The sequence below is a fragment of the Balaenoptera acutorostrata genome, chromosome 15, assembly GCF_949987535.1.
Source record: "Balaenoptera acutorostrata chromosome 15, mBalAcu1.1, whole genome shotgun sequence".
NCBI lineage: Eukaryota > Metazoa > Chordata > Mammalia > Artiodactyla > Balaenopteridae > Balaenoptera > Balaenoptera acutorostrata.
In genome coordinates this window covers 23,031,029-23,053,915 of record NC_080078.1, presented here as the reverse complement: position 1 = coordinate 23,053,915, position 22,887 = coordinate 23,031,029, and the positions used below count along the sequence as shown (strand labels likewise).

General features: G+C 45.1%; 1 protein-coding gene across 3 annotated transcripts in view; it reads right to left on the bottom strand.

Annotated features, from left to right (window-relative positions):
- PDILT (protein disulfide isomerase like, testis expressed) overlaps window positions 1–11,835 on the bottom strand; it is a 38,643-nt gene extending 26,808 nt beyond the window's left edge. For 2 of the 3 annotated variants that reach the window (XM_007188296.3, XM_007188298.2), the window contains exons 1-2: window positions 11,718–11,835; window positions 3,147–3,346 (exon numbers count right to left, since the gene is read on the bottom strand). In XM_007188296.3, the coding sequence (XP_007188358.2) occupies window positions 3,147–3,339 (193 nt within the window). In that variant the 5' untranslated portion in view covers window positions 3,340–3,346; window positions 11,718–11,835. Of the gene's footprint in view, window positions 1–3,146; window positions 3,347–10,711; window positions 10,911–11,717 lie in introns of those variants that run through there. The other variant, XM_007188297.3, reaches the window with a different exon arrangement.
- Between the last annotated feature and the right edge of the window lie 11,052 nt (window positions 11,836–22,887).

The window sequence follows — 22,887 nt, the reverse complement described above, 5'->3', positions numbered from 1 at the left end:
AGTAAGTTAAGCAAAATGAGAAGACAGAGAAACATGCAGCAGATGAAGGAGCAAGGCAAAAACCCAACAGACCAAACAAATGAAGAGGACATAGGCAGTCTACCTGAAAAAGAATTCAGAGTAACAATAGTAAAGATGATCCAAAATCCTGGAAATAGAATGGAGAAAATACAAGAAACGTTTAACAAGGACCTAGAAGAACTAAAGAGCAAACAAACAATGATGAACAACACAATAAATGAAATTTAAAATTCTCTAGAAGGAATCAATAGCAGAATAACTGAGGCAGAAGAACGGATAAGTGACCTAGAAGATAAAATAGTGGAAATAACTACTGCAGAGCAGAATAAAGAAAAAAGAATGAAAAGAATTGAGGACAGTCTCAGGGACATCTGGGACAACATTAAAAGCACCAACATTCATATAATAGGGGTCCCAGAAGAAGAAGAGAAAAAGAAAGGGTCTGAGAAAATATTTGAAGAGATTATAGCTGAAAACTTCCCTAACATGGGAAAGGAAATAGTCAATCAAGTCCAGGAAGCTCAGAGAGTCCCATACAGGATAGATCCAAGGAGAAACACACCAAGACACATATTAATCAAACTATCAAAAATTAAATACAAAGAAAAAATATTAAAAGCAGCAAGGGAAATGCAACAAATAACATACAAGGGAATCCCCATAAGGTTAACAACTGATCTTTCAGCAGAAACTCTTCAAGCCAAAAAGGAGTGGCAGGACATATTTAAAGTGATGAAAGGGAAAGACCTACAACCAAGATTACTCTACCCAGCAAGGATCTCATTCAGATTCAACAGAGAAATTAAAACCTTTACAGACATCAAAAGTTAAGAGAATTCAGCACCACCAAACCAGCTTTACAACAAATGCTAACGAAATGTCTCTAGGCAGGAAACACAAGAGAAAGACAAGACCTACACAAACAAACGCAAAATAATTAAGAAAATGGTGATAGGAACATACATATCAATAAATACCTTAAATGTAAGGTCTCATTGTAAGGTCTTGCATTTGCAGGTCTCAGTAAATGGTCGTCCCCATCATCACCACTGTTGTCCTCATTATCATCCTCATTCACCATCTACATCATCATCTAACCTGCTCCCAGGGCAGAATCTTGCCACCTCTGCTTTAGGGATGAGTACTAATTACTAATTAATGAACTAGAAACAGCTCTTGTTAAGTCTCATTTTGACCTCTCTCTGCTAAATGTAGCCTTCCCTCTTCTCCTGTCTCATTCGTGGAGAACATTGTGGGCCAAAGGAAAGCTCATTTACTCATTCAGCGTCTCCTCGGGCCTGCCGTGCTCCAAGCACAATCCCAGAGGTTAGCAATCAAGAGATGAATAAGATTTGACCCCTGTGCCCGGTGGAGCTCACAGGTTTAAAAGCATTTTCAATACAGTGTGGCAAATGCTATGAAAAGGAGGGTGCAGAGGGCTGAGTGAGCGTGGGAGGGCCTAGGAGGGAGTGAGGTGGACACAGCCTCTTGACAGGGCAATTCCATGAACTTAAACCTCACAATCCAGGTGAAGAAGTTCAGGAAGGACACTACAGGTGGAGGGAACTGCAAGTGTAAAGGCCAGGAGGCCGATGCCAGTGTGACCTACCTGGTGGCCACACTCAGAGCGTAGAGCACAGAGTTCAAGTGGAGTGGAGAAGGAGGCCTGGTTAGATCAAGCAGAGGACATTTAGCCGTGTTAAGGAGTTTGGGGACTTAGAGAATCTTTGGGGGTTTTTAATCAGGGAGTGACCCAATCAGATTTGCATTTAGAAAAAAAAATTTCTCTGGGTACACTGTAGAGACAGCACTGGAGGGGGAAGGGAGACCATCTAGAAGATGCTGCAGTGGTTCGTGGCGGGGAATGGTGAGGCCAGAACTAAGGCCGTGGCAGGGGGATGGGAAGAAATGGTGATTGCAGAGGGCTTCCGGAAGTGGTTTCAACAGGATTTGGTGACGATTAGAGACGAGAGTAGAAAGGAGTTAAGAATGATCTTGGATTTCTGACTTTGACATTATGTGGATAACAGTGCTGTCAGTCAAGACAGGACGTGAGAAGAAGTTTGTCGTTGGAGCAAATCAAAGATGCTGAGGTCTATTTTGGACACACGTGGCATTGAGATGTGCGAGGGATATCCAAGAGCAAAGATCGCCCTGGGTGTTGGCTCTTCAGCCTGGGGTCCTTGGAGAGATGAGAAAGTGGGCAGCAGCTAAGGATTTGAAAGTTACCAGAGCAGTATTTCCCTGGAGACAATATTGGAAAGACCTATTTATAAAAAGCCATTTACTCCTGGAAAAAAAGCTTTTATAATGCTTGCCCCAAGTGATTTGTTTTTCCAAAGGTCACTTTAAAGGGTCTGCCAGCTTTTGAGAATTCATTTTGATTTAAACTGTGTATTTGAAGGCATCAAATATTCAAATGAAATGAGTTTGAGTGTCTTTTAGGTAGCATCTCTGCTGGTGTTCACCGCTTTGAAATACCTGCTGGTGGGAAGGCTTTAAATTTAAAGTATTCAAATTGGTTGTTATCAAGTGCAATTAAAGTATATAAAATGGATTAGTTTCCTTTGTAGCCCCAGGTTCGATGTCAATCCAATCCCTAAGTTACAAGACAACAGTTAACGCCCCAAAGAGCCATGAACTTGCCCTGCTGCCCCGATTAAAACAGAGTAGTCAGGGCTTCCCTGGTGGCACAGTGGTTAAGAATCTGCCTGCCAGTGCAGGGGACACGGGTTTGAGCCCTGGTCCGGGAAGATCCCACCTGCCATGGAGCAACTAATTCCGTGCGCCACAACTACTGAGCCTGCGCTCTAGAGCCCCTGAGCCACAACTACTGAGCCCACGTGCCACAATGACTGAAGCCCGCGGGCCTAGAGCCCGTGCTCCGCAACAAGAGAAGCCACCACAATGAGAAGCCCGTGCACTACAATGAAGAGTAGCCCCTGCTCGCCGCAACTAGTTAAAGTCCGCGCACAGCAACGAAGACCTAGTGCAGCCAAAAATAAAATAAATTAATAAATTTATTTTAAAATAAATAAATAAATAAAACTCCTCTCGTTGCCAGGAGAAAGGGGGCAGGTCTCAGCCCACCCATCACCCACTGCCCAGGAGTGAGGGACACTCACGGAAGAGCACCATCAGGAAGCGGGTCTCATTCAGCATCTGGGTCAGGCCGGCAGGTGTTAGCACCATCAAGTTTTTCTCCACCAGGATGTGCAAGGGCTGGGACATGTTGACGTCCGTCTCTGGTGAGCCCTGGACAGTGCAACACAAGACACAAGAGGCCACCAGCAGCAGAGACATCCAGAGCAGCTGCATTGCTGTCCTGCAGGGGCAGGAGGAGGAACAAGAACCCTTATCAACACAGGTGGTGGGGCCCCATGTCATCACTCCCTCCCCATCTCCTTCCCTGCCAGGTCAGTCTTGATGTGGAGAACATGGCCTGAGCATGTCCCACTGCCCCCCTAGCAGTGCCCACAGCTCAGCAAAGCAAGCTGGCAAAGGAGAGGCAAAGCGTTAGGTTAACCTCAGGGCCCATGGAAATGGCGCAGGGTTAGTTCGGAGGAGCACGGTCCCACTTGGAGCAGCAGAAAGCCAAATCACATGCCAGCCACTCAAGCCCACTGGCTCCCCAGACACTAGGTGAGAATTTTTCGGATATGAAACCCAGTCCAGGATCCCAGGGTGAGCCTCTGGGTCTCAGAGATGACTGGTCCAATCCCTATCACAGCCTCTGCTTCATGCTCCTCCAGATCCTGCTTGAATACCTCTTTTGATGGGAGGCTCACTACTTGACATTGTACCCCATTTGATTTTTGAGCAAATTTTCTCAAGTGTAAATATTTCTTTTAAAAGTAATCACCATAATGCACACTTGTAAAAATTCCAAGCAATACAATAAAAAAATGTTAAGTAGAAAATAAAAATTTCTCCCATAACCTCACCCCTGAGAAAGTGACTCTTAACAGTTTGGAATGATGTTGAAAATGCCCATATGAATGTATATTTGAATGTACATATGTAAACATAAATGGAATTAGATATGTATACTGTTCATTGTTCCGATTGTCTTACTCAATGAGATGAAATATACCCCAGGTACCTTCTGATAAGGGTACATATTAGATCTATAACATGATTTCCTTTCCTCTTTTTTCTCATTCTTTTCTTTTTATTTTTATTTATTTATCTTTTGTTTACAATTCTTATCTGTTAGAATGGTTTGGTTCAGCAGCTGCCTCTCTGTAAGTTCCACTCTCCCTGATAACATATGTTTTCCCTAATAATTTAAAGCATAGGATCACTGTCACAGATCTTTGCATGTTCTCCACAAGCATAGAGCCATTTTCCTGTGTATCACACAGACTACCCAAGTGTTTTAAATAAGAAGACATATAGCAAGTTCAGATTAAACGTATAAGGACCTGAATTCCTTCGTTGAGTGCTGTATTCCTAGCACCTGGCATTTATGATAGGAAAATGAACATGAATGAATAGATACTTGATATTTACCTGGGAAATATGGTTGGCACACTATCCGAGGATTTTTTAAAAGTAGATCTTCTAAGGTAATTTTTTGGTCTAATATATAAAGAATTGTGACCAATTCTCAAGTGCTAAATTTTATAAATACCTGTAGCTAAACATACTTGTCATGTACCAGGTGCTGTTTTAATGCATTCCATGTCATCACCTCTCTTACGACAACTCTATAAGGTAAGTATAGTAATATTATAATCCCCATTTAGTGAGTATAAAATGAGGCACATAGAGGTTAAGTGATTTGCCCAAGGCCACACAGCTAATAATTGACAGAGTCAGGATTTTAAACAAGGCAATCTAGCTACAGAATCCATGCCCTTAACCACAATAATGTACTGCCTCTCTAGTGTCCCCCTGCAAAACTGATGTAGTGAACAGTGTTTTGAGACACTCACTGAGGCTTCCGCCCAACCACCACCCCTGGTATCCACCATTCAATCACATCCTGTCTCAGAGGGGAGGACTGAGGCTGGCCATAGAGAACAGAATCGGATTTTTGGTTTAGGGTTGCAGAACAGGCCTTTGAAACTCAGCAGGGACAAGGCACCTGCAAGCCAGAGCTCCAATTGCAGGAACTGGGCTTTTCAGAAAGAAAAGGGTTTTTGACGACTCAAAGGTTTATGCTATAAACTCTAGGTTTGGAAGAACATGTTGACAGAAGGAACAGTTACCTTCCCCAAAGGAGACAAAAGTGTGCCTTCCTAACAGGAGGGAGGAGAATGGGGAGGAGTGGCAAGAGTTTTGATGCTTCTGGGGTCCTGAGAAAGGGGTCCTACCTTCTGTCCCTTCTCTGTGCTGAAACCCCAGCCCCGTCTCTTTTTGCACACCACTGCAGACCCAGTCCCCAGTCCCATGCCTGCCCACAGTAATAAATCAATCACTATGTATTAAGCTAGTATTTGGGCTTTACACTCATCATCTCATTAACCCTCACAGCACGTCTGTGAGGTAGGTACAATTATGATGCCCACCTTACAAGGTGGAGACCCATCCAGGAAGAAGGAGCGAGACCTGAGCTCAGGTATATCTGAGCCCCATGTCCATGGGTCTAAACCAGGGATCGCAAACTATGGCCTGCTGCCTCTTCTTATAAATACAGTGTTAGAGGATCACAGCCACGCCCGTTCCGTCACTATCATCTATGGCTGCAGTTACCACAACTGCTGGGTGACGTAGTTGCAACAGAGACCCTATGTGGCCAGCAAAACCAAAAATATTTATTATCTGGCCCTCTGCAGGAAAAGTTTGCTACCCTCAGGTCTAAATCACCATACCACACTGCCCTCATGCCCATACCTCATATTCTGGACTTTGGAAGTGGTCACAGATATTCAGATTTGCAAAGTCCACTATCAGAGCACAGCACCTCCCTCTGAAGAATGGGTGAGTGGTCCTGTATCCCAGAGTCGTTGTGAGGATTCATAAAGAACTTGTGCTTGATTAGTACTTCTTAAACTTGGATTCACATTAAAATTCTCTGGGGAGATTTTAAGGCAATACTGATGCTCCTCTCACCCTAGACTATTAATTCAAAATTAAAGAAGACATACAGATGGCCAAGAGGCACATGAAAAGACGCTCAACATCGCTAATTATTAGAGAAATGTAAATCAAAACTACAGTGAGGTATCACACCAGTCAGAATGGCCATCATCAAAAAATCTAGCAACAATAAATGCTGGAGGGGGTGTGGTGAAAAGGGAACCCTCCTGCACTGTTGGTGGGAATGTAAATTGATACAGCCACTATGGAGAACAGTATGGAGGTTCCTTAAAAAACTAAAATTAGAACTACCATACGACCCAGCAATCCCACTACTGGGCATATACCCTGAGAAAACCGTAATTCAGAAAGAGTCATGTACCACAATGTTCATTGCAGCTCTATTTACAATAGCCAGGACATGGAAGCAACCTAAGTGTCCATCAACAGATGAATGGATAAAGAAGATGTGGCACATATATACAATGGAATATTCCTCAGCCATAAAAAGAAACGAAATTGAGTTATTTGTAGTGAGGTGGATAGACCTAGAGTCTGTCATACAGAGTGAAGTAAGTCAGAAAGAGAAAAAATACCGTATGCTAACGCATATATATGGAATCTTAAAAAAAAAAAAAAAGGTTCTGATGAACCTAGTGGCAGGGCAGGAATAAAGACGTAGAAATAGAGAATGGACTTAAAGACACGTGGTGGGAGGGGGAAGCTGGGGCAAAGTGAGAGTAGCATCGACATATATACACTACCGAATGTAAAATAGATAGCTAGTGGGAAGCAGCACATAGCACAGGGAGATCAGCTCCATGCTTTGCAATGACCTGGAAGGGTGGGATAGGGAGGGCGGGAGGGAGATGCAAGAGGGAGGGGATATGGGGATATATGTGTGCATATGGCTGATTCACTTTGTTGTACAACAGAAACTAACACAGTATTGTGAAGCAATTATACTCTAATAAAGATCTATTTTTTAAAAATTGCTCAAGGTGAGGGTCTAGATATCTGTATGTTTTAAAAGCTCTCCAGGTGATTCTTTTTTTTAACTTTCTCTTTGGAAAATTTTGAACATAAACAAAAATAGGATGGTATGGTATAACATACCCACAAGGTAACTCATCACTCAACCTCTGTTATTGTCATCACCAATCTTATTTCTTTTATACTCCCATTGACTCCCTGCCCTGGATTATTTTTGAAGCCAGTCCCAAGCATCATATTATTTCATCCGTAAATATTTCATTATGAGTCTCTAAAAGATGAAGATTTTATAATAAAACATAACCACAACACCATTATCACACTTAACAAAATTAACTATAATTTCCCATATCATCAAATATCCAGACAGTAAACTACTCTGATTATTTCATAAGTTTTAAGTTTGTTTAAATCAGAATCCAACTGAGATCCATGTATTGTCACTGATTGTCATGTCTCTTAAGCCTTCCAGGTAATTCTGTCCTGCAGCCTGTAGGCTGAGAACCACAGGGTCAGATAAAATCAATACAGAGAGAGTTGAGATATGGATGAAGTCAGTGTGGAGAGCCTGGTATTCTGGAAAGACGAGTGGTGCATATGATTCACATCTGCATTTCAGCCAAAGGGCTCACTACTGCTGAGTCCCACGGCCCACCAGGTAACATGACACTTGTTAGCCCTGGGTAAGTCTGGTACAGTGTGATGACTATTAGATGGAACTTTTGTTTCTAGTATTAATTCACCTTTGTTGACTTGGGAAAAAACGCACAGCATAAGAGCTGTGAGTTGAGCTTATTCAGTGTCTTGTTGAGGACTATAGCCTAGGGAGACAGCCTCTCAGATGGCTCTGAGAAACTGCTCAGAAGATATAAGGAGGGAGGTCAGTATATACGTAATTTTGGTGAAGGAGTACATGCAATCAAACCCACATCTCAGCAAGGAACCAAAGCCCTAGTTATTGGTTTTAGTGCTTTTCTAAGTATGGGAAGATGCAAGAAATTGTGTTCATAAAAATTTCTCCTGAAAATATCTAACTATCTGAAGGCCTGTTCTGCCAGTTTTCCCCGAGCACAGAGTGCCTCATTCCTCATCTTTGCCCTGAGCTCCTTTCAGGGCGCGTTTAAGGCCAGCCACTGCAGTGACTAATGACGTAATTCTCGTGGAACTGGGAGGCGAGCACCATTCTCTAGTTGGCACCTGTTTGCTTATTTGTTCATTGAATCATTTACTTGCAAAAGAAAGTGTCATCTAAAAGTCCTTTGCCTAGATGGAGACATCAAAGTACTAGAGAGTTAATTTTATTTTACAGAAAATCACTAGAATAACCGCTTCTCAGTTATGTAAACATAAGGCAGTGAGGGCCACCCAGAACCTTCCTGCAACTGACTATCAGTGACCCCTTCCAAACCCCTTGGCACACAGAATCTCTTGTTTGGCAGGGGCAGGAGGGATTTGCAAAAACGCCAGTAGGCCTTTTGGAAAGAGACCTCAAGACTTGAGGTTGTTAGACCCTCTCTGAGAGATCTGGATAACACTTGTCAGAGGGAAGGGAAGCCTGGGCCTATGGTCTCACCTCTGCGCCAGGACTCGGGACACCTGTGTTGCCGTGCCCTCCCCCCAACCCAGCGGGTGACCCAGCATCTGAGAGCAGCCGAGGCAGTGGAGGCTGCCCTACCACGCTCTCTCCCCTCACAGGTCTTTGACACAGGATTCCCAGGGACTCCTCATCAATTCCTGGGGAGGGAGAAGTGGGAGACCCCCCAGAGAGGGAGGTGCCAGGTTTCCTGCTGGCTGGAAACGCTTTCAGAGCCCCAGGTCTCACGGGATGGAGCTCGAGCCCCTTGAGCTGTGCGGAAAGCCCTCCACCGTCAGACTTTGCCCACTTCAGTCTTCCCAACTCCCGATCATTCATTCATCCACTCAGTCACTCATTCATTTGTTTGTTCATTCATCAAATATTTTTTAAGGTCTCCATGTGTGCTAAGTACCATTCTAGGTACAGAAGTGAACAAAATAGACAATAGTTCTTGCATTCATGGAGCTTATATTCTAGAAGAGGGAACAAGTGAATGAGATAGAAAGAATACCGAGTATGTCACATGCTGGTGAGTGCTAAGGAGAAAAAGTAAATCAGAGAAGATTTGAAAGGGATAAGGTGAGGGGGGTATTGACATTTTAAATAGGGTCACATAGAAAGCTTCACTCCGAAGCTGCCATTTTACTGAAGGAAGCAAAGAAGTGAGCTATTTGCATTGCTGGGAGCAGGTTGTAGATGGGGGGTGGCAGGGGAGTAGTCTCTCTGTCTCTGTCTCTGTCTCTCCCTCTTGCACTCTCTCCTAAAACTGACTGTGACCACAGCTCCATCCTACCTCATCCCAGGGCTCCCGTCAAACTCTGGACCACATTCTGGCTCAACCCCTGGCACTGTTCCCTCAGCCCCACCTGGGCCCCTCTGTTCTCTGGGCCTGTGGACCTCAGTCCTCCCTGTACCTGCCCTTCTGGCCGGGAATCCCTTGCTGCCCCTCTGTGTCTCCTCAGGCACCGTCTGCCCCAGCCCCACAGATTCCAGCATCCTCCCCCCCGCCACCTACTCCAGGGCAGTGCCGTGATGGGAAACTTTTATTAATAAGACCGAGAAGAAGAAGAGCTAACACGGAGGGGCTTCCTACCTGCCAGCCGGTACGCTGACCCCTGAGTGTGAGCTGTCTCCACCAGCGTCCCATAGAGAGGGCCCCTGTCCCAGCACCGCGGCCTCCTTTCTGATCCCTCGGCTTATTCCCTTTGCTTCCCCAATTCAGCCCCCACACAGCAGTTAGCAATTTTCTTTTTAAACATAATGTAGATCGCATTGCTGTCTTACTAAAAGGTCCGTGGCTTGTCGTCTCAGACAACCCAACCCTGCGTCTGTTCTCTCAGGCCCCTCTGGCCAGCTCTGGCCTCCATAGCCCTTTTCCCCTCTGACGCTGGCACTCCAGTCTCTCCCCCCAATCACAGGGCGCCAGGCATGCTGGTCTCCTTTCCTCTCCTCAAGCACATCCTGCCTCAGGGCCTTTGCCTCTGCCTGGAACCCCCTTACCCTGATCTTCATTCAGCCTTTTCTGAAGTGTCCCGGTACAAACACCAGCAACTCAGAGGGGTCTCTCCATGCCACTCTGTCTCCCCCGCCTCAGCTTTGAGCACTCTCAGTCACATTACCCTTGCTTGCTTCAAATTTTGTATTATTATTTCTGAGTGCATCTTGTTTATATCTCTAACTTTTTAATATAAGGGCCTTTGTTCACGGCTGTTTCCCCTCCTCCTAGAATGGTGCCCGGCCCAGATTTGGAGCTCAATGTATGTCGAATTAATGAATGAACAAATAACCTAATTTAATTGTCACACAAACCCCATGGTCTGTTTCAGTGGTTCTCAACCATGATTGTGCATTTCAGTCTCCCGGGGCACTTAAAAAGAGCTTGAACTCAAAACACATTGGATTCAATTTCATTGATCTGGGGTCCAGTGAGTCTGGGCATCTTTTTTTTTTTTTTTTTTTTTTAAGCCCCCTTGGTGATCCGGATGTGTAGCCATTTATGCTGAAATTCACACTTAAATTTATAACCTTCTTGGCAGAAGGAAGGCTACCAGGGCAGGGCCCTTCAGTCAGAATTGCCATTTTTACTCAAGCTCATACCTGCAGGAAGCCTGGTTTTTCTCAGGCCCACTGGGGCCAAGCCAGGGCCGGGGCAGCACACTCTGCGGCCCTTGAGGGGGGAAGTTTGCGCCTGAAGAGCAGGGTCCCGGCTTCCCTTTGTGACCAGAGCAGGACCCGGAGGCCGCTGGGTGGAAATCCAGAGGCAGCAGTGGAGTCCCTTCCTGGACACCCTGAGGCCAGAGCATCCTCAGCAGCAACGTTCTGAGTTCTGGGGTTCCAGCCCTGGAGAAGAATAGGCCATTGTTGAGTAAGAGGGGGCCTTGCCCTGCCCATGCTGAGTGGGGGGAGGAGGGCTGGAGGTCACAAGAAGGGCCAGAAGCAAAACACACTATGGGGTACTGGGTGTGGCATCAAAGGTGCCTATAGATTGGAATCTGGATGCCAGCTCTGTTCCTAAGCAACTGTGTGGTCTCAGGCATGTCACTTATGCTTTCTAAGGCTCAGTTTCCTCACCAGTAAAATGGCATACAACACCTAGGAGGATTGTTAGACAAGATGATACATGCAAAGTGAGCAGCATAACACCTGTAAGGCAGGAAGCCCTGTCCCAGTAATCACTTACACCATGTACACATGTAGCAAACCAGCACAACGTACGCCTTAAGTATATACAATTTCATTTGTCAGTCGTCGCTCAATAAAGCTGGAAAAAATAAAAACATATTTTAAAATATACTGAGGGCTTCCCTGGTGGCACAGTGGTTAAGAATCCACCTGCCAACGCAGGGGACACAGGTTCGAGCCCTGGTCCGGGAAGATTCCACATGCCACGGAGCAACTAAGCCCGTGCACCACAACTACTGAAGCCCGCACGCCTAGGGCCCATGCTCCGCAACAAGAGAAGCCACCGCAATGAGAAGCCCACGCACCACGAGGAAGAGTACCCCCCGCTCGCCGCAACTAGAGAAAGCCAGGCGAAGACCCCACGCAGCCAAAAATAAATAAATAAAATAAATTTATAAAAAATAAAATAAAATATACTGACTGTTAGAAAGTGATAAATCCTGGGGAGGAAGATCAAGCAGAGAATGGCGGGCAGGAAGTGTCAGATGGGAGAGGGTTCCACTTTCGAAGAGGCAGTTGGTTGAAGGTCCATGAGCTGAGTCCTGTGGGTGGCAAGGCAGTGAGCCATGTGGATGGGGCGTCCTGGCGGAGGAGCCTGCAAGAAGGCCTGAATCAGTGCTGGCTGGAGCCGACCTGCAGGGCCACCTGAGAGCCTCTTAATATTCAGAAACTTTGCAGGCCGGTTGTTAAACTTTGATAAGTTGAAACTGGTGGGAATCAAAACTGGCCATGGTGGGAATTTTTAACCATAGATACTGGCAAACACTACAAGTCACTTGTGCAGTTTTGGTTCTCAGAGAACCACTTTACCAACAACCCCACCCCAAGCCAGGACTTCAAAGCCACGGGGAGACCACCGTGGCTGCAGCCCGGCGAGCCAGGTGAGAGCGGTTTTCCAGACTTTGCCTTTGAGCCACACAAGGAGCCAGAGGAGGCTTTGTTCTTGTTAGTAGCTTTATTTAAGTATAATTTACATACCAAAAAATTCACTCATTTCAAGTGTACAATTATTTGTATTACTATTAATTTCTTTTAGTAAGTTTACAGAGTTGTGCAGCTCTGACCACACTCCAAATTTAGAACATTTCCAACAAAGAGATCCCTTGTGCCCATTTGCTCCAGGCAACTGCTAATCTACTTCCTGTCTCTAGAGGGTTTTGCACAGAAAAGGGACGTGATCTGATTTATATTATTGTCACTGCTGTCTCCTTTCTGCTAAAATATAATAAAGTTCCTGTTCTCTTTTTGGATTAGATGGTGACCTGAATTTTCAGGGAAAATATCCCCTAGGTCCGGACACCCAGCAGGCGCTGGGGCTGGAGTACCATCTCCCAGCTGTGAGAAAAGGTGGCGGGGCCGTACCCGCTGGCTCAAGTGTGCTGACCAGCTGAAGCCACGTGTCCCCTGCTGGCTTCGGGCTCTGCCTTCTCTTGGCTGCGTTTGGGGCCAAAGTTCCCGAGGGAGGCTGAGTCAGCAAATTGCCTTTACTGACGTTCCCAGGAGCCCGAATGTTTACAGGCTTTAAGGCCTGCATTCAGCTGAAGCAAAACCTAGAAGTCTTCTCACTTCCTGGGTTCAAGAACAAGGCACTGTGGAGAGAAATCCTTCAGCAGGGGGTGTCAGCTGCCCCTGAGGCCTTTGCTGATTAAGCCTAAAGTGGGCAGGGCCTGAAATGGCGTTATGCACTTGGGAAGGAGGCCTGAGATTCTAATTATCTGCTGTCAAGGGGCCCCCGGAATCCAGGAGTGAAAGGCAGAGGAAAGGGCTTGGGGCAGAGTTCAGGAGCGGTGAGGAGTGGGGGAGGGAGGTGAGGGAAAGGGAGTCCTGCCCCACATGCCGACCCCCGTTGCAGGGCTGGTGGCCACAGCAGAAGCCGGGGTCTAGCTTTCTGGGAGGTGAGACCTGGAAGTCACTTTTCCCCTCCAAGCCTCACTCTCTTTATCTATAAAATAGAGAATATAGCACATCATACAGTTGTTATGAGGATTTAAGGAAATATATAGCACTTTTCAAATGCTTAATACACAGTAAGCCTTCAGTAGATGACAGTTATTATTGCTTTTCCTGTTACCATGACACATTATTATTGTTGGTTATTATCTTAGCCCGTTTGGGCTGCTATAACAAAAATACCATATACTGGGTGGTTTAAACAACATTTGTTTCTCACAGTTCTAGAGGCTGGGAAGTGCAAGATCAAGGCACCATGGGCAGATTGGTGTCTGGTGAGGGCGTGCTTCCTGGTGCATAGCTGTATCCTCAGCAAGCAGAAGGAACAAGGGAGCTCTCTGGGGTCTCTTTTATAAGGACTCCACCTTCATGACCTAATCACCCACCAGCAGCCCAACCTCCTCACACTATTGCATTGCGGGTTAGGATTTAACATATGAATTTTGGGGGAACACAAACATTTAGTCTATGGCAGTTATTATTCCCATATTCTATTATTATTACTAGCAAGAGGAACGTGGCAGAAAGAAACTGGGGATACAGTCCTGAGGCCACTGCTTCACTTCTCAAACTTTAATGTGCTCGACTCACCTGGGGTTCCTGTTAAAATGCAAATTCTAATTCCACAGGTCGAGGGTGGGGTCTAAGGTTCTGCCTTTGTAACCTGCTCCCAGGTGATGCCGATGTCCTTGGTCCATAGGCCACACTCTGAATAGCCAGGCACTAAAACTTCTCTGTCCAAAACAGTAGCCACTAGCTACGTGTAGCTCTTGAGCATTTGAATGTGGCTGGTCTAAACCAAAGTGTGCCTGTAAGTGTGAAATGCACATTGGATTTCAAAGAATTAAGAACAACAACAACCAAAAATGTAAAATATCTCTCTAATAATTTCTGATATTGATTACATGTTGAAATTATAGGATATAGCTAGGTAAATAAAATGTATTACAGTGAATTTCACCTGTTTCTTTTTACTTTTTTGAATGAAACTACTAGCGAATTGTGTATTACACGAGTACGTGTGGTCCACATCACATTTCTATCGGAGAGTGCTGCCCTGGAGTTTTCTTTCGCATTGTCAGGCCAGTTCAGGATTTGCCAAAGGCTTTTTGAGGGATTCGCTTTGAAGGACTGAGCCTTGGGAAGCAGGCTCTGAGTTCCTGCTCTCAGATCCACAGAGATCCACGGACAGTGAGAGGTGGAAGGGCTAGACCTCATGTCCAGGGAGGAGAAATGATCAAAATCACACCACAGAACTCAGACTAAAGCCCAAGACTCTGCTCTACAAGCCGATATGTGCCGTGCTCACCCTAGGGCTGACCACAAGCTTCTCTCCAACCTCAGAGTCTCCCTGAAGCCCAGAATTCATGACGATGCTCTCTCTCCTCTTTGGTGACAGGCAGGAGGCAACACGAGGCTATGGCTAAGAGGACTGGTCCTCCAGGCTCTGAGAAATGCCTGGGGCATCTGTGCGTCTCGTGGGCAGCTGTCGCCTCTATCTGTCCCTCAGAAGATTGTGGCCACCTGGGAAGTCATCAGCCTGGGCAGGCGGCCAGTGCCTGAGTACTTCAACTTTGCCCATGACGTGCTGGACGAGTGGAGTCAGCTGGAAAGGGTGAAACTCACTGTGTCCCAGGGTCCATCTTGAGCATCAGATTCCGTCCGCCCTTGGGCACCCCAGTGAGACTCAGGGCTACAAGACATGTGGACATTTTGACTTGGGAGTTTCTCAAGTCCTAAAATTTAAACTGTTAGCATTTAACCTGAGAAAAACAATTACGACCAAGCCTTTGAGCCTTAGACACCCTTGCCCAATCCCTAGTGTGTCTCACATTCCGGAGCCCAAATCACACAGGGAGAGAGTTACGCCCCTTTTGATTCCCTTCGGATCATTCTGAGCAAGTGAAGGAGAAAGTTTTGTATTACTACTAGTCTGTTTTTAGTATCTTCCTCACGTCGTGCACATCCCTTTTAAATAAGGAGAGAGCTTGGCTCAGACTCAAAGCTTTTCACAGATCACAGCAGATACATAGAATTGAATTCAGATGATATCTATTTCTTTGGGTGTCTCTATGCATTTGCTTCCTTCTTCATTTTCCCTTCCTTATGTGTCTGTTGTGCCTCTCTCTGAGTTCTATGTTAAAGGTACTTTTTATTTGTAGTAGGAGAATGTAAACTTTATCTCAAAGAAATTTATTTATGTTAATTTTAAGAAGAGCTTGTTTGGGGCTTCCCTGGTGGCGCAGTGGTTGAGAATCTGCCTGCCAATGCAGGGGACACGGGTTCGAGCCCTGGTCTGGGAAGATCCCACATGCCTTGGAGCTACTGGGCCTGTGAGCCACAACTACTGAGCCTGCGCGTCTGGAGCCTGTGCTCCACAACAAGAGAGGCCGCGATAGTGAGTGGCCCGCGCACCGTGATGAAGAGCGGCCCCCACTCGCTGCAACTAGAGAAAGCCCTCGCACAGAAACGAAGACCCAACACAGCCAAAATTTAATTAATTAATTAATTAATTAAATTTTAAAAAAAAATACGTGTTGGGGAAAACTTGAGCTAAATTAATGTTAAATCAGAATAAAAATAATATATGTATAGTGGAGAACCACAACTTGGAAATGTAAAGGGAAATCTATAGATGGAAAAAAGACTGGAGGGAGATACACTAAAATGTTAATAGTAATTTTCCTGAGTATTGAAAATAATGGACGATAGATTTTTCCTTTCCTCTACATTTCTCTATTTTCCAAATTTTCTCAGTAAGTATATTTAACTCTTCTAATGAAAAAATTATTTTAAAGAAATAATCACCCAATACCGTACTCTGACTCATGTCTTGTCCTTCCTCCACATACCAACACATCAACTCCAAATGCTAGTGTGTTATGTCTCACCCAGGAAAGATACAGGGACCTGAAGCCATGTCTCAGAAGCCCAGAAACAGAGAGGGGTGACTCTGGGCAGCTGAGACCAGCCGTGCAGAAAAGAAGCAGATGGAAACTGAACCTAGTGCTGCTTATCCGACTCTTAGCACTTCTGTTCACTCATCGACCAATATTTATTGAGTGCCTACTCCGTCCCGGGCTCGGGGAACACAGTGATAAGCAAAGCCAACAGTCCTTTCCTGTATTAGTCTGCTCAGGCTGCCATAACAAAGTACCACAGACGGGGCAGCTTTAATGAAAGAGACTTATTCCCTCAGTTCTTGAGACTGTAAATCCCAGATCAAGGCGTTGGGAGTGTTGGTTTCATTCTGAGGCCTCTCTCTTTGGTTTGTAGATGGCTATCTTCTCCTGGGTCTTCACATAGCCCCTTCTCTGTGCATGTCTGTGTCCTAATCTCCTCTTCTTATAAGAACACCAGTCGTATTAGATTAGGACCCACCCTTATGACCTCATTTTAACTTAATCATCTTTCTAGGCCCTGTCTGTGAATGTAGCTACGTTCAGAGGTACTGGGGGTTAGGACTTCAACATATAAATTTTGACGGGACATAATTTGGCCCATGACACTACCCTTGTGGAGTTTACAGTCTAATGGGGAGGTTGATATTATTCATCAAAGAATAAGGCAAGTAAGGCACAACTGTGATAAATGTCATGAAGCAAAGAGTACAGTTAAAACACAGATGAGGGGACTGATTGAGACTGAGGGGGACTCAGGGTATCAGAGGAGACTTCCATAAGGAAGTCCCCAGTAAGCTGGTATCAAAGGAAAAGTGGAAGTAAACTAAGTAAGGAAAGTGGGGATGAGCTTTCTGAACAAAGGATACAGCATGTGTAAAGGGCTTGGGGTGGGAAAGACAGGTTTTGTGTTTCTAAAAACAGCTCACAGTCAGCACAATTCTAAATTTTTTAACTCTCAACCGTCCTGTTGGACAGGTACTGATAACACCCTCGTTTTATAGATATGTTGACTGAAATAAAAATGCACATGAAAGCTGTGAGTTCCAGTTTTTTGTTTGTTTGTTTTTTGTTTTTTGAAATTTATTTATTTATTTATTTATTTATTTATTTATTTTTGGCTGCATTGGGTCTTCGTTGCTGTGTGCAGGCTTTCTCTAGTTGCTGCGAGCAGGAGCTACTCTTCGTTGCGGTGCACGGGCTTCTCACTGTGGTGGCTTCTCTTGTTGTGGAGCACCGGCTCTAGGCACATGGGCTTCAGTAGTTGTGGCGCATGGGCTCAGTAGTTGTGGCTCTCGGGCTTAGTTGCTCCACGACATGTGGGATCTTCCCAGACCAGGGCTCGAACCCGTGTCCCCTTCATTGGCAGACGGATTCTTAACCAGTGTGCCCCCAGGGAAGCCCCTGAGTTCCAGTTTTATTTGGGAACTTACTGAGGCTATAGCCGAGGGGACAGTTTCTCAGATTGCTCAGAGGAACTGCTCAGAAGAGGTTGGGGAGGCCAGTATGTGTGTGATTTTGGCAAAGGGGTGTGTGCACGCCAGCGCATATCTCGACAGAAGATTGCTGCTAGTCACGAGGAACAGATATCCCAGTTAATGATTTTAGTGCTTTTCTAAGTATGGGAAGATGCAAGGATCTGGGTTCATAAGAATTTCTCCCGAAATATATCTAACTATCTAAGGGCCTGTTGGCTGTTAATACCTCTTCCTGATCTTTGCTCTGAATTCCTTTCAGTGTGTACTATAGGTCAGCAACTGCAGTGGCTAATGACTTGATTCTTGTAGAACTGGATGGTGGGCAACGTGCTTTATTTTACAGATAGAACAGAGAGGTTAAGCAATTTGCTGAAGTTCACACAGCCAGTATCTCACAGAGACAGAATTAAAAGCCAGGTGGTCCAGCTCCACCATCCACACGTGCGTCACTTTTCACGACCTATTCAGGATGGCGCGGTTTAGGAATTTTGTTTTTCTCCTGTGAGCGCAAGGGAGCCACTGAAGGTTTATGGCAGAGAAATGTACCTCCTAAAATTTCACTAGTCCTTAAAAAGAAAAAAGAAAACTTGTCAAAGTGATTTACTTGTTCTTCATGTCTTTTGTCTTTATGGCATTCCTAGACTGGGCAAATTCGCTTTATTACAAAGGTGGAAATTCAGAGGACTTTGGTGATTTGCACAATACCTAACAGGAGGGGGCACCAGAGGCAAGGAGAACATGCAGGTCCAGCTCAACATCACCAGTGCTCTTGAGCCGAGGTTGTCTTGTGTTGGGTGCCGCTGGAATTCCTAATGAGTCTCCAATATGTCAGTTCCCCGAAAGCCAGGGGCTTGGATGGAAATGACACCTGGGGAAGTGGCACCTACCAGCTCTGTCATTGTGGTTACACTGCTTTCTTCTCTAAGCCTCAGCTTCCTTGCCTGCAGGGCTGATGTTCTCTGGACTCCCTCCCTGCCCTGGGCTCAACCAGCCTGTTTTCCAGCTATAATCAGAGCTCTCCAGCTAGGGGCCTTTTTTCAGACTTCAGTCAGAATGAGGCAAAGATAACAAAGCGGCAGGTGGGGGGGACCCAGTTTCTCTCCCCTTAGGACTCCCCTCCACACCCCGCAACACACCGGACTCCCCAGCCAACTCCGCCACAGTCACCTCAGCCCGGTTCTGCTCCAAAAAGTCAAAAGCAAAGCTCTCAGCTGCATTACCATAGGGAGCCCCCAGCACACCCAGACCCAGAAGTCACTGGTAGTGAGAGCAATGACAAGTGCTGTCACTTTATTGGCAATTTATTCCACACTGTGCTTTGTGCTACAAGCTCTGCTGAAATACTCACCTCAACCTTTACTCACTCCCTTTCTACCATCAGGACTGTAGCTGTAGTCACACACCATCTGTGCCGGAAATCAGCTCACCTTTCAAAGAAAATATCTAAACCCTAAGCAATATAATATGCATTGGAAGAGGACTCTGTAGTTCAGTTAACTTTTTTCTAATGAGCATCAAAATCATCATGAACATGAAAACTGCACATCTAAAATCACCTTGCAAAGCCCACTTTAGGGAAAACTGATCCGATCTAATTCTAGTTATTATAAGAAGAAAGTATTATAAGAAGTAAGAAAGAAGAAAGTATTATAATCTCCTAAGAAGAAAGTATTATAATCTCCTAAGGAGAAAGTATTATAATCTCCTAAGGAGAAAGCATTATAATCTCCTAAGGAGAAAGCATTATAATCTCCTAAGGAGAAAGCATTATAATCTCCTAAGGAGAAAGCATTATAATCTCCTAAGGAGAAAGCATTATAATCTCCTAAGGAGAAAGTATTATAATCTCCTAAGAAGAAACTATTATAATCTCCGTTTAACAGATAAAGAGACTGAAGGCCAGTGGGGACTTGCATAGCAACTCCTCCCTGGGTCTCCACCTCTTTTTCTGTCAGGAGCTGGAGACCCTACCAAGACCCCTTCCAACCTTTCCAGTGGGAAAACAAGATTTCTAAATTCTTGTTAAACAACAAAATTCAAGCAGGTACATTTGAAGATCTCATTGGCTTTATTCAATGGCTTATGAACAGGGCAGCATCTCTTCTAGCAACCTGGAGGGTTCTCCCAGGGTTGCACAAAACAGAAGGTTTTTAAGGAAGAAGGGTGGGGCAAGGGAGCTATTAGCAAAAGAAAAGAAAGGATTATTTTTAGGCCAGGGCATCTTCTTTGGGTGGAGAAGGAAAGGCAAGGGCAAGGGTTTTATCATGCAGATGGCTCTTCTTCCTTTGGAAGGTAGAGGGGGCCCAGGGGATTACCTCATTGGTGCTACTAAGAAAATTCCAAACTGGTTGGTTAAGATTACATTTCTGGTGAAGGCTGAAACTGCAATTTGGTCAGGTATTAAATCTAAGTTTGGTATCATGGCTTTAACACAAGTGATACCATTTGGGGCCTGTGGTTTTTCTCTTTAACAGTCTGCCCTGTTGGACTCTGCCCCTGTCCTTTTCCTACTGAACTTCCCGTTGTTCTTCAACTTTGCATCTTCCTGGCCTGAGGGCTCAATTTAGTTGCTCACGTGGCTCAACTTTTAAAGTCATTTCTTTTTTTTAAAGGATTTTCTTATTTATTTATTTATTTATTTATTTTTGGCTGTGTTGGGTCTTCGGTTCGTGCGAGGGCTTTCTCCAGCTGCGGCAAGCGGGGGCCACTCTTCATCGCGGTGCGGGGACCGCTCTTCATCGCGGTGCGCGGGCCTCTCTCCATCGCGGCCCCTCCCGTCGCGGGGCACAGGCTCCAGACGCGCAGGCTCAGCAACCGTGGCTCACGGGCCCAGCCGCTCCGCGGCATGTGGGATCCTCCCAGACCAGGGCTCGAACCCGCGTCCCCTGCATTAGCAGGCAGACTCTCAACCACTGCGCCACCAGGGAAGCCCCTAAAGTCATTTCTTTTGCAAAGCTCCCCTGGATCCCCATGTTAGGAACTTTTTGGAGATCCCAGGATACCCTACCTAACCCGATGGTGGCAGAAATGATGGAGACGTTGAGTGGGCTGGGCTTGATGGGCTACTGTCAGAAAATAGCTCTATTTTTTACTCCTGTCACTAATATTCAGTGCCACTATGTCTTCTCTCTCTTCCTCACCCAAAGGACTGTATATCCTCAGGCAGATTCCTTATCTTTTTATTCCTTCTCAAGCCTCATTTTCAGGTATTAAAATGTTTAGTCCAAACTAAATCAAAACTTAAATCCAGCTTAGAGTTGCTCCTCTTCCCCAGCCCTGCCTTACCCAAGGCATGTGTTGTGTTTTTTCTACACTTTTTTCTACACGTCAGTCTGTGTTTTTCTTCATAGCCCTTATTTACTAATCCAGATATTTACTGAGCACCTACTCGGTGCTAGATACTTTACAGAGTTCTTGAAATAAATCAATGAACAAAACACAGCAAAGAGCTCTGTCTTCATGTAGCTTAGATTCTAAAGGAAAGAGACAGATAAAAAATAATGTGTAAGTAAATTCTATAATATAATAGAAAGCAATGAGTATTAAGGAAAAAATAGTACAGCGTAAATGTGGGGAGGGAGAACCAGTGGATGGAAATTTGAAGTAGGTGGTCAAGGTAACAAAGAAGGTGACAAAAATCTTTGGCAAAGATTTGAAGGAGGAAGGGGGTTATCCACAGATACCAGAGAAAAGTAGTCTGAGAAGAAACAGCAAATGCAAAGGTCCTGAGGCAGAACGTGCCTTCAAGGAACAGGAGGTCAATGGGGCTCTTTCGCAGTGAGTGGTAAATGGACAGAACATAAAGCCAGAGGATGGGAGCGTGTATGAAGACCATGTGGGGCCTTGGATGGTGTGGTAAACACTTTGACATTTCTTTTGCATGAAATTGGGATTCACTGGTAAGTGCTGAGTAGAGGTGTGACCTATCTGACCTCTGACCTATCCTTAACAGTATCTAAAATGAACTTAACCATTTTACATGTTATTAGCTGTCTCACCTCTGCACTGGGAAGGAGCTGTGTTGGTTACCTCTGTGTCCATCTGAGAGCAGCAGTCAATAAATATTTGTTGACTAATTGACAGGGACAGATATTTCCAGGGAAGACAGTGTTCCATGGCTTATCATGGGGAACTTGGCTCCAGAACATCTAAACCAGATTATCAGGTGGGTCCTTTTGCCTCCATTTCTAGGAGGACAAATGACTTTTTCTTAGGTTCCCTTCCATTCGTGGGACCCTAACTACTGTTTCCAGGATCAGGACCCTCATTCTTCAAATCTGCTGCATCCACGTGATCTGCAAGAAGGTTAATGACCCCAGGCCCCCTGCCCAGGCTGCTGTGTGAATTTAAGTCCAAAGACTCCCCTTCAAGTCTCTCCCATTGTGATCTACTAAGTGCTTACTATGTGCTATGCATTTGGTTTATTTTTTAACTATTAAAACTTTTAAGTAAATAAAAATTCAACTTTGAATAAGTTTTAAAAACTAAAAGGACACTTTGACCTGTTTCAAAGTCAAACTAGCTCCCCTCTCCAGAAGCAGCTGAGGTTAGCAATTTCTGATACTAGAAGTGTTGTAAACATGTTCATGTGCTGGATGCTTGATGTGCATTATCAAGTTCAATCCTCACACGTCTAAGAGGTATTTTAGAATTATCCCCCATTTTCAGATGAGAAGACTGAGGCTTGAGGTGTGGCAAGGATAACATAACTTCTTCAAGAGCACACAATTCAGTAATAGAGGAGGCCAAATTCAAATCTAGACAAACTTCAGGCCCCCGATACTTAACCATGAATCCTACTGAATAGTCATGAATGAAGAGGTTGCCAACCACTGGAGCTGAAGAACCAGAGGGTATTTGTACACAGAAGAGGGGGTGACTGGTACAGAAGAAAGCACAAATCCAATCTCAGGTAGAGAGGCATTTAAGGCACTCAGAGCAGCAGTGAGGAGGAATGGATGGGACAAGGTGAAATCCCTCCTCAACCCACGGAAGTAAATGAGGCAGAGGTGAGAGGCCTTGATGTCTCTGATAGACACCCAAGACGGAGTGGGGAGCCTTTAAAAGGAGAGAAGGCAACAGGAGAAATAGCTGACCATTTCAGGACTCCTGGTAGACCCAGAGAGAGCCTGAGATTCTCAGGAGACTCCAAGAACTGACAATGAGGTAATTCTTATGTCTTGCCACCAAATTCCTTCAGAAAGCCTCATCTCCCTTTCCAAGCATTTTCAACTATTTATTAAACAGAGCCTTAGCAGGGACA